We start from the raw sequence: 11870 nt of genomic DNA, 5'->3' as shown, positions 1-11870 counted from the left end.
TTTTTTTGGCAGTGAAAAGTGCAAAACTTATTTGCACCCAATGTAGCTCTTTTCGGAGCAGGCGAACGTAGCCTGAAGCATAAATTTTTAGAAAGACCAGGTAAAAACCTATGAAATTCATACAGTTTTGAATATGAAAAATGTGCATGTATCATGTCTGCATGGGTGTGCACATGGCCTGATTTCATGTTTTTTATGCATAGATTAGGCAATGTTTTTCCCATTTTCTCTGGATAAAACTTTTTGGTACTATTAAAAGTACAATTTATTTTTATTTCATCATAAACTAGAGAAAATTCTGATTCTAATGATTTCTAGTTTTATACAAGTATCTTCATTAACATTGTTGTGATCCCGAGTAAATGTGAAACTTACCCAAGAAGCTTGATTGGCTTTGTGGTCTCTTCTAGGATGAAGATTGTCTCTTTTGGTTATTCTGTTCTTGTCTATATTTTGGTTGCCGGAAAGAGAGAGAGAGAGGCATCATGGGATCGTGCACTTCCGGCAGGGTCTGGCTTAATACCAACGAATACTACACTCCCCCCAGTTTTATATGTTTGTTGTAAGTATAGAATTTTCTTTTTTTTTTTATTTATTTATTGCCAAATTGTCCAAAATGATAATAGTGAATTTTCCAGGTGGGCCCCCTCAGATGAGAGGGGCCCAGATTAGACAAGGGTACTAATTATTCGTTTCCTTTTCGAGATTGCTAAATTAAATTAACCCTGTTGGAACGTACAGCCAGTCCCTTACCCCTTTCAGCAACGATCCCAGTCCCCTCATATCCTTGGTGATGCCCCCTTGACTACAAATGTAGGTGGGGCTAGTATAATAAACTTAACAAAACGAACTTAAAATTAACTGTCCTCTCTGGACAGGTTTACAGATATTTACACCTATTTACACGAAACTGCTCCCACTACCTACACCCTATACAGAACTCGTGCATTGCTGGTGGTGGCCTCCAGCAATGCCCAAAGGGTGTCCCCCGACCTAAAGGCCAAAAGTCCCATTGCCACCTCGGCAATATACTGGGGATGCCCATAGCTGTGATTGGGCACCCATGATGGCCTGAAATAGGGGGCATCACTCTCCAGTAGTATCCTGTCTAGGGGGAGGGACGACACCACTTGCCCTTGTTCCTGGTCGAACCGGGATACCTCCCCCGTATACCCAAAATAGACATTGGGGAAGGCATCCCTCCAACGCCTCGCTTCCTGCCTGCCCCCATCAAAGCAGTGGAGATGGATCCTCTGCTGAGGGTCCACCCTCTCCCGGACTATGGTGAGGGCTTTCAGGTGCGCCTCCGCACTATGGCGATCCTCGGGAGCCCCTCTAATATGGAGAATGAGGGGAACCTCTGGCCTTCCCTTGCACAAATTTAGGACCCACCTTAGGGTGCTAACCTGCCTTTGAAGAGGTGGGTCCCGCTGGCTCTGGTCCAACCCAACTTCTCCAATGGCCCTTACCCCAGGCAACCCCAGCAGCCGTTCCATCTTGTCGAACGAACTATCGTCCAGCTGCTGGGCCTTTTTGGGGTGGACTCCTATTGCTGTGACCCAGGGTGATCCTCCAGGGTGTTCCTGCAATGCCAATGCAGATGGCCATGTCCCTGGGTCACAATACACCATAACCCCTCCTACTAGGTCCACTGGGTTTCTTGGGGGGGTGGGAAGGCGCATCTCGATGAACCGTTGCCGGTCCATCCTCCCGTTCATCCTCCATTGCCTCCACCCCCGGTCTAAATGGAAGTGGGAGTCAAATGCGGGAGGTGTTGGACTCCTGATTGCACTGTCCACAAATAGTTTTTTTCCTGGAGGGGAGTCGGAGGGGGACCTCAACGGATCTATTCCCCCTTCTGCCTGTCCTATCTGGCCTGCTGAGGACCCTATGGCTGCCCGGGGACCTTGCAGCCTAAACATTCCCCTAAACGCATCCGCCCTGTCTCCCAACTCCCCCATTATGGCTGCCTGGACCCTCCAGTCAATGAGGGCTCCAGGAGAGTTGACCGGTGCTGTTGAGAAGTATGGGGGAACTGGTCGTCCCCCTTCCCGGCATACCTCCTCCATCTGCCCCTGGACTGCCTGCCCAATGATGTGGGGTCGTGTTATCTCCAGTCTATTCACATGGGTGACCAAATCCTCTAGGTCCCCACCCACTAGCATCCAGGCCTGTGCCTGTAGTGCTGCTACCCTGATTGGAGCGAGGGAAGCCCTTGGCTGGTCTCGTTGTTCTCCGAATACTTCAGCCACATGTTCCAGCATCACATGTGGCTGAATATCCAATGCCCTTATGGGGCAACCCTGGATGGGGCACTGCTGTAGGGTGGGGATGTCCATCAACTTTGGCAGTGCAAGTCCTTGGGGTGTCCTCTGGCCTGACACACCAGTCTCCCTCAGCTTGTAGTCAGGTTGGGGTGTCCTTAGACTTGACACCCCAGTCTCCTTCGGCTTGTAGTCTGGTTGGGGTGCCCTTTGACTTGACACCCCAGCCCCCCTGGCTTGTTGGTCTCCTTGGGGTGTCCCTTGGCCCAACACCCCAGTCTCCCTCGGCTGGCAGTCCCGTTGGGGTGTCCCTTGACTCGACATCCCAGTCCTCCTCGTCTGACAGCCTCCCTGGGGTGTCATATAACCCGACACCCCAGTCTCTCTCGGTGTGTTATACCTCTGGGGTGTCCTCTGTCCTGACACCCCTGTCCCAGTGGGCGTGTAGTTATGTTGGGGTGTCCTTTGCCACGACACCCCTGTGTCCCTTCTTCCTCCTCCCTGGAACGAGTTTGGTGTCCGCATCTGTTGGGCCTCCCTTAGTGCCCTCTGCAGCCTGGCTGTCTCTTCAGCTTGGCGCTCTTTCTGTCGATTCCTTCTTCTCTTCCTTTCTTGGGTGGTCTCCTTTCGCCCCTGAAAACCCCTACCCAGTGGAGGCGCGCTGTGAGCATCCCGGTCGGTTGGAATGCCCACAGGGGTGTCCCTAGCCATCGGGACAGCGGCCCCTGGAGTGCTCCTGGAAACGGAACAGCGGCTCCTTCCTCCACTGGGGTCCCTAACTCTGTCCTCCCTGCTACCTGACCGGGCCCTGGAATCATGGCTCCCATCCCTGGTGCCCCTAACTAGCCCAGAACCCGTATCCCTAGCCTTTGGGGAGGAGTCCCTGTGGTCCCCAGAGATGTCTTTTCCTGGGACCTTAGCTTCGAACTCCCCCTCCTGACCCTTTGCATCTCCCTGGCTTGGGACAACCCTTTCAACTGAGGGGACCCTATCGTGGTGTCGTCCCCTGGGGCTTACCTCTCTCTGCTCTTTCTCCTCTACAAGCTTTTCCTCGGCAGCCCAACTTCTTTTTGGGCTGCCTCCCGAACTCCCCTCATCACTGGACATCTGTACTGTCTTTTCTGCAAATACAAAAAATACAACATCTTGAAGGCCCAACTTAATTACATCTGGCCTCGTCGTTCAATATAGCAGCTATCTAACTAGATACCAATGTAGTTAAATAGTTGCCTCCATATGTACAATATCTGAAACTATTTACAATGACTTAAAGACTCCTTATGTACAACAACAGCATCATAACAGCACCCTATTCTGAACCCTTCCTACGGGCTGACCTGCGCAGTCCAGTAGGGTTCAGACTAACGTGCGGTGGATCTGGTTTTATCTTACAACCAGAGCATATGTAGTCTTGGTTCTCCCATTCCTCCGCCTCCTGTGGAGAGATTCCCACGCACCTGCCATGGTACCACTCACTGCACCTGTCACAGGAGATCATAAACTCTCCCGTATAAGGTCCTCGGCAAGTGCAGTACAGTGCCCCAGTACTTCCTGAGGCATTTGTTTTTCTACCCTCAGTTGATTGTAGGGTGGGGGGCACCTGGTCCACCCTGACAGGATCTTGAACATTACCTTGTGAAGGGGTTACTGGGTTGTTAGGTTGCATTGCTTGGGCCACACCCCCATTTTGGAGCTCTTCTATTGCCCGATTGACCCATACCGGTAGCTCCCTATCCCTACACAGCTTCAAACGGTCATGGTTCACCGTGGTGAGGGCTTTCTTCATTTTTACCTTATACAGGTAGGGCGAGATTCTTGCTAGGATGACCCCTGGCCCCCTCCACATAGGGTTTAGCTTTTTGCACTTCCCTGGCAGTGAAGCTGTGTCCAGCTTATAGACAACATCCCCTACCTTGTACTGACGAGCAACTACCCTAAGATCGTATGCTTGCTTAGCTCTAAGCTGGGAGGTCTTGAGGTTTGCCCTCGCAATTTCATGGGCAGACCTTAGAGCCTCTTCTAAGTCACCCACATACCCGGCCAGGTCTGGAGGTTGCCCCGTTTTTGGTGGCCTGAACATTAACTCAGCAGGGAGGTTTACCTCTCTGCCCAACATGAGGCGATTGGGGGTAAACCCGGTGGATCGATTCACTGATGCCCTAATTGCCCCCGCTAATTGGGGAATGTGTACGTCCCAAGTCTTCTGATTGGTACCCACAAAACACCTGATGGAGGCCAGGAGGGTTCGATTAAATCTCTCTACCTGGCCATTAGCAGAAGGGCGATATGGGGTGGTCCGAGCCTTGTGGATGTGGAGCAGTTCACAAACTGATTGGAAGAGTAAACTCTCGAAATTACGGCCTTGGTCTGTAAATATTTCATATGGATACCCAAACCTACAGAAAAAATCGTTAACAGCCGCCCTTGCCGTGACTTCAGCCGTCTGAGAGGGGAGGGGGATACACTCCACCCACTTGCTGAATTGATCTACAATCATGAGCAGGTGTTCATTTGCTCTGTCTGACTTTGGTAGGGGCCCTACAAAATCGAGGTGCACTCTCTCCATAGGAGCCCCAGCGTGAAACATTGTCATTGGACACCTTGCAGTCTTATTCGGTTTCTTGCTCTGGTTACATGCCGTACAACTTGCCACATAGCCCTCCAAGTCCCTTTTAAGCCCATGCCAGTAGTAAAACTGTTTTACTCTTTCTTGGGTTCTAGTCATGCCCTGGTGCCCAGCTGAGGGGATGTCATGGCATAATTCCATAATGTCCCTCCTCCATTCTCGGGGCACCAGCAACCTATTTCCCTCTCCGTCTTTTGCATGATACATTATCATTCCCCGTTCATCCCTACTGAACCTCTCCTTGATTGTCCAGTAAAATTTTGCCGGTTGGCTACTTCGAAACAGGTCCCCCTGAGCAGGTTGACAACTGTTATCGTCAAGCCACTCAGTGAGCCACTTAAATTCCGGGTCTTTGCTCTGTGCGTCACAAATTTGTTCAACAGAATATTTCCCTAAAACCACCCCAAGCCCATCTTGGACAACCCGGATGGAACATTCTGGGTCATCTGGGACTATCACCACATCTCTACCCACCGTGGCCACTGTCACTCGTGATATGCAAATACCCTCATCGGCTGGTTTTGGATCAGCAACCGGTATTTCATCTAAAAACCCAACCTCATCAGAATTTTGGCCAGTGACCAGTATTTCGTTTACAGACCGTTTCCCCACACCTGTTCCTTTGGATGCCAATGGGACCACGTCATCCACATCAGTCATAAATTTAGACCACTGTGCTTGAGCCCTTGCACAGTATGGACAACCCCCACAGGGCAGGGTTGCCAAGTTGACCTCGGTTTTAAAGTCCTGACATGGAGAGTCAACAGGCATTCTGGACAGGGCATCCGCGTTTATGTGTTTGGAGCCCGCCCTATGTCGCACCTCCATGTGATATTGGCTCAACTCTTCGAGCCACCTGGCCAGCTGCCCTTGGGGCTGCTTAAAGCGAAGCAGCCAGGTGAGGCTACTGTGGTCTGTGCGGACTACAAAGTTCCTTCCCAGCAAGTAGTGCCGGAACTGTCTGGTGAAGCGTACTACGGCCAGGAGCTCCTTCCGGGTGGTGCAATACCGCTGTTGCTCTGGAGTTAAAGTACAACTGGCATAGCAAACTACCCTTTCCTCCCCATTTTGTACTTGGGACAAGACTGCCCCGATTGCATAGTCTGAGGCATCTGTATCTAGGATAAATGGATCAGAGGTATTGGGCAGGGTCAGTAGGGGTGCAGAGGTGAGAGCCTCCCGCAGTTTATCAAATGCCTCCTGCTGTTTTTCCCCCCATGTGAACGACCTTTTGCCTGTAACATCTTGAAGGGGAACTGCGATTTTAGAATACCCCTCAATGAAAGCCCGGTGATAATTGGCGAACCCCAGAAAACGCTCTACCGTTTTAGTATTGTGAGGGGCTGGCCATTTCTTCACATCCTCTATATAGCCTGGGCCAATATTCATACCCTGCCTGCTTACTAGTCTGCCAAGGAATTCTACCTGTTCTTGAAACAGTTCACATTTCTTTGGCTTAAGCTTGAGGCCGTATTCCCTAAAGCGCTGTAAGACCGCCCTCAGGTTGGCCAAATGAGAAGCTATATCCTTTCCCAGAACCAAAATGTCGTCCAGAAAGGCCAACACTATATCCCAGGTTAACCCCCTTAGAACCAAGCTTATGACCCTGGCATAAGTAGCTGGGGCATTACAGAGCCCGAATGCCATCCTGGCAAACTCAAAAAGGCCGTATTTTGAAATAAATGCGGTTTTTGACCTATCCTCCTCCTTGATTTTCACTTGCCAATACGCTGAGTTAGCGTCCAGCTTAGAGTACCACCGATTCCCTGCAAGGGTATCCAGGCACTCTTCTACTAAAGCTAGAGGAAATACGTCTTTTACACAGGTAGAATTTAAAGCCCTATAATCAATGCACCACCTGACCCCCCCGTCCCTCTTTCTTACCAGTACCGGGGCAGAGCACCATTCAGAAACTGAAGGCTGAATGACCCCTGCCTCCAACATTTTCTTTAAGTGGGTCTCCTCCTCTTGAGCAAACCCAATAGGGGTTCTTCTCATTCGTTGCTTTATTGGGGGGTGTCCTGCAGTGTCAATTTGGTGTTCAATGGCCGAAAAATTCCCCAAATCAAACTCACTTGCTGCAAAGACATCCCCATACTCCCTTAACAGAGATGCCAGGGCTTCTTGCTCTTGGCTTCCCAGTAGTGTCTTGGAGCGATCAAAGAGATCTCTGAGGTGCTCGGGGACTCCCTGGTCAGATTCTGTTGGGCCAGTACCCCCCCCTGTACCTACTACACGTACCTTTGCCGGGACTTCTATTTTCTCAACTTCTACCGCCTGGGCAATTAATTCCCCCTGACGCACATGTATATGCTTATCTGAAGTATTTATCAGACATACTACTGGTTGGCTCCCCGCCTCATGTAAAGTGCGGGGAACCAAAAGACCAGAGGGGCTGCCTGCCTCGACAATATAACTGGGCATTTCACAGTTAACCTGGCAGCTGAGCTTCATCACTGAATTGGGCGGCACCGTAACTTTATCACGGATTGTCACGTTAGCTACCCTTGGTGCCTGCCCGACCTTACCCATAGTCATGGGTATGACCTCGTCTCCTACCCGCAGCTGTCCATCTGACATTTGCAAGTCGATGCAATGTGCTCTTAATAAGTCGAAACCCAACAGCATGTCATCCTCTATAGGGGCCACATACAGATTTGTTTGTATGAGTTTGGAACCCAGTTCCAAATTCACGGGCCCGACAACATACCCATTCATTTGCATCCCCTTTCCTGCTGTATTCATGATGACTTCCCTGAGGATGGGGGGCACAGACTTTAGGGACCTGTATACCTCCTCTGATATTAGGGTCACTTCTGCTGCAGTGTCCACCACAGCAAACAAACTCTGCCCCTGAACTTTAATGGGTACCCTAAATACTGTCCCGGAACGGAGCTGACAGACAGTGACAATTTCACAATCATTTTCCTCATCAACCAATGTGGTGTCTGCTTCCCCCTCTGAAGAGGAGGCCCCACTGTTATGGGCTTCCTCCTTATTTTCCAGGTCAGTATCAATGGTTCTTGCCGCCCTGGGAGGGCTATGGTCTTCAGTGGAGTCCCAGCTACCCTGGGGTTCTCCATAACTGGCCATAGCTACTGCTGTCAGGCTTGTATCTTCGCGTTCAAACCATAAGCTCCCTGGTATTTCTCCCCTCTCCTCACCCCCAGGGTCCCCCTGATCTTGGGTAAGCACTGACTGAACAATAAGGGGTCCAAATTTGATTTGTTCTCCAGAGTCTAGATGAACAACCTCCCTAAAGAACTTGACGGGCAAGACTCCTGCCTGGTTACCCGAGCATAATATAGCCCTACTGGGTGCCCAATAGAACTCGTAACCCTCGGCCTGAGCCCTTGGTACGTCTATCTTTATCTGTACTTCCCAATGAGGTTTGAAGGTAGGGGGTACCTCACTCAATAGATGAATGTGCTGCCTATTCATCCGTCTCAACCCTTCCTCTTCTATATCCCCCCAGGCAAGCATGGTTGTGTAGTGGTAGGCATGGGCAACAGTATTTTCCTCTACTGAGGGCATACCGAAAGATCCCACTTCAATGGAATGCCCCTGGTTTGCCTTTATTTTCCACCAACCATGATCTTGGTCCCTATCTAAAGTGAAACGTTTGTCCACGTCTACCTCAACCAGACGGGTGAGCTCCTTGAGAGTGTACCCTGACAATCCTGGGTGCCTCGACAGGAGCTCATCAACATAAACGAATCCCCCAGGGAGAACCTTGAGTCCCCATTTACTGGCACCATGCCGCAACACATATATCAGTGTTTTTGACAAGTGACGGTCAACTCCATGGTCTTGGATTACTTCCTCCTCTGAATCGGAGGAAGCATTCTCCTTATCCTCTAATGGGCACTCAGGGGCTGGGTTATTTACAGACTCTATGTCCTGGGTGCCCTCCCCTTTAGACTCTACTGATAACAACCCCTCTGCCTCTTGTATTTGTATGGGCATTACCTCATTCCCCTGACAAACTGATTTTGGACCCTGATATTCCAAGGTTACTTCCCCTACATTTTGATCCCTAAACTGCACATCTGTTGACAGGCCAAACTCTATTTTTGGGGGCTTGCTCTGACCTGTGGAGCTGCCCCGTTGGAGTTTAACGAACTTGGTGCCATACGAGATTGGTCAGCAAAAGTTACCGTTTTCTCTTTTGACCGCAGATCTGGGCACTCATTTCGCATATGCCCAGGTTTATAGCAGTTATAGCATACACTTTCCCGCCCAGACCCTCGATATGGGGATGGGCTTCTTGATGGTGACCTTCCCCTAAATTTTGGGCAGTCCCGTTTGAAATGTCCTCTCTCCCCACAGTGGAAACATCCCCCGGCAGCTGGCCGTCCGCCCGGTGAGGGGCTTCTTGCCGGAGTGCGAGTGAGGAGTTTCCTAAATTGGTCCATCATGTCATCCAATTTCTCGTGCACTTGACCCAACTTATTATCAAATTTTGTATTGGTCTTTTCCAATTCACTTTTCCAAGTACTCCCTGGGGCCCTCTCTGGGGCCATAGTGGCTCTTACCTGCGGTACCTGGTACTCTTGGAACACCTCTTGGTGGTCGTCATACCGGCCACCCATTACCTGCCTAACCTCACGCCTGGTTGACCTCCCATATATTGCCTGGGTATTGTGCTGGAATAGCCGTATTTTATCTACGGCCTCCTCTATGCTTTGGGGCTGAAGATTAGAAACTTGCACCCCCAACTCTTTATTTTCAATACCCTGACACAGCCGCATCACGGCCTGCTCATACATATAGTCATCAGGGAGGGTTCTAAAGGCTCTAGTGGCTAAGGACAACACCCGGTCAGCCCAGTCCTCCAGAGACTCCTCAGGGGCTTGCCGAGCATTGTTAAACTGAACCCGGGCGGTCTCGGGGAGTGCCTTGAAACCAAAGCGCTTGTGAAGCTTTTCCACAAGCTCCCTATAACTTACCTCCCTGTCCCTTTCCGTTATGAGGGCATAATATTCGCTGGCCTTCCCCTCAAGGCACCAGCAAAGTTGGTCTTTACATTCCTGGGGACCCCATTCACAAACCTCTGCGTATCTAGCAAATTTTGTGAAAAAGGCCTGCCAGTTGCCCTTCCCGTCATACTTGATATTTTTTGGGGCATTGCTAACTTTAGAGACTGCACCTGAAGTTGCTCGTGCCCCACCTCTGCTGTCAGGTCCCCTTATGTTTTCCCTGGGCCTATCCTCATTGTGTGGCATTGGGTAAGCATGTTGCCCGTAGCTCCCCCCAGTGGTGACCCCTTGTGGGGGCACCGGTGTATACCCTTGGTTGTACTGAGTTTGGGATTGTCTATCCCCATAGGCACGGGCAGGGGTCCGCCTTGGGTCCTCACCCCTGTTGTTTGGTCTTTCCTCATACGTCGGGGCAGGTCCTTGCCTGGAGTCCTCGCCCCTATTGTCTTGCCACTTGCCATACCTACTGCGGGGTGTTTCATACTGTCCCCCACCAGTGTGAGCTGGTTGGGTACAGGGTGCTGACCCTTGACCTGCATAGTTGCTTGTGTGACCCATGGGGTATGAAGGTGCGCCCCTTTTAGTTGGAACGGTTTTGTCCCATGCACTGGCTTCCCCTGGCCAGTGCTGTTTGGCATTGATACTACTCCCTTGATGTTGGGGGTTACTTTGGTTTGGGTCACCCATCATGGGTTGACTCCACTCATTTTTTGTAATTTGTTCCCTGTATCCCCCATCCCAATTTCCTGGGGTCTTAGGTCTAGCTCCAGCATCCCCGGAATATGGGCTACACTCAAGAAAGGCAGAGTCCATCTGACTAGGACCATTCCAGGGTCCAGGACTTTGCCCCTGATGCCATGCCTCTTGCTTAAATTCTGATTGGGCATGTACCCGTGCTGGGGTGCCTTGTGAGGCAACGTGTCCCCCATCTATTAATGTGTTAACCCTGCTTAACATTTCATTGTGCCTGCCTTGGGCTTCAGGTGGTGGTCCATTATTTTGGCCACCCCCATTTTGATTGAAGTCTAGCCTAGACAGGAGGGCCATTGTCACTCGAAGATGGGATATTGTGGCTAGATCTGACTCAGTCACAAAACCCTTACCCTCCCTTATGTCCATAATTTGCTCCCCAGTTTTTATTCCTATACCTGGGAGCTGAAGTAACTCTTGAAAGCTACAAGTGTTTATGTTTATGATGGACATTGTAACTGTAAACAATCAACACTGTTTTTGTACCAAGTTTATTTATTTATCAATAAACAACAACAACCAACTCTTTTAATAATACAGATGTTTTTATTTTATTTTATTTTTATTAAATAACAAAACTTCCGCTTTATAGGGTAACCCGTCCTTCTGGTCTGCGGTTATTAGCGGAAGCAAACAGAACAGAACAATAACACTACTGGTAACCCGTCCTTCTGGTCTGCAGTTATCAGAGGTAAACAGAACAATTAACAACACGACTGGTTCCCCGTTCCTCCCAGGTCACGTGATCCAAGTCGTCTTGAAAATACGAAAAAACAACGAATACTCAATGCCACACAATAAACAGGGGTTCTACCGCGCTGCAAAACCCCTGTAATGTTATGTAATATTCTCTACCAGAGTATTACACAACAAAAAACGATCGGTAAAGGTTTCCCCCGAATCCTTTTCCGCGGGAAACACTGTTGAAGCGAACGTCGCCTCAAATCACAATATAAGCAATTACTTGCAATGCACCACGCAAATAAGTGCTCGCAGCGCCAATGTTGTGATCCCGAGTAAATGTGAAACTTACCCAAGAAGCTTGATTGGCTTTGTGGTCTCTTCTAGGATGAAGATTGTCTCTTTTGGTTATTCTGTTCTTGTCTATATTTTGGTTGCCGGAAAGAGAGAGAGAGAGGCATCATGGGATCGTGCACTTCCGGCAGGGTCTGGCTTAATACCAACGAATACTACAACATTAACACCACTAAGGGTCAATTATAGATGGTCCCTCAAAATATGACGTCATAG

General features: G+C 49.8%; 1 protein-coding gene across 1 annotated transcript; it reads right to left on the bottom strand.

Moving 5' to 3' along the window:
* Positions 1-350: 350 nt before the first annotated feature.
* LOC134688476 (uncharacterized) lies at positions 351-11807 on the bottom strand. The gene is made up of 2 exons (XM_063549231.1): positions 11653-11807; positions 351-3385 (listed from the first exon to the last, which is right to left on the bottom strand). Exon 2 carries the CDS (start codon positions 3369-3371, stop codon positions 924-926), a length of 2448 nt encoding a protein of 815 aa, XP_063405301.1. The 5' UTR covers positions 3372-3385; positions 11653-11807; the 3' UTR covers positions 351-923.
* Between the last annotated feature and the right edge of the window lie 63 nt (positions 11808-11870).

This window comes from Mytilus trossulus, chromosome 10, assembly GCF_036588685.1.
Source record: "Mytilus trossulus isolate FHL-02 chromosome 10, PNRI_Mtr1.1.1.hap1, whole genome shotgun sequence".
In the NCBI taxonomy this organism is placed as follows: Eukaryota; Metazoa; Mollusca; class Bivalvia; order Mytilida; family Mytilidae; genus Mytilus; species Mytilus trossulus.
The sequence above is the reverse complement of the archived record's forward strand: the minus strand, read 5'-3'. Positions and strand labels throughout refer to the sequence as shown.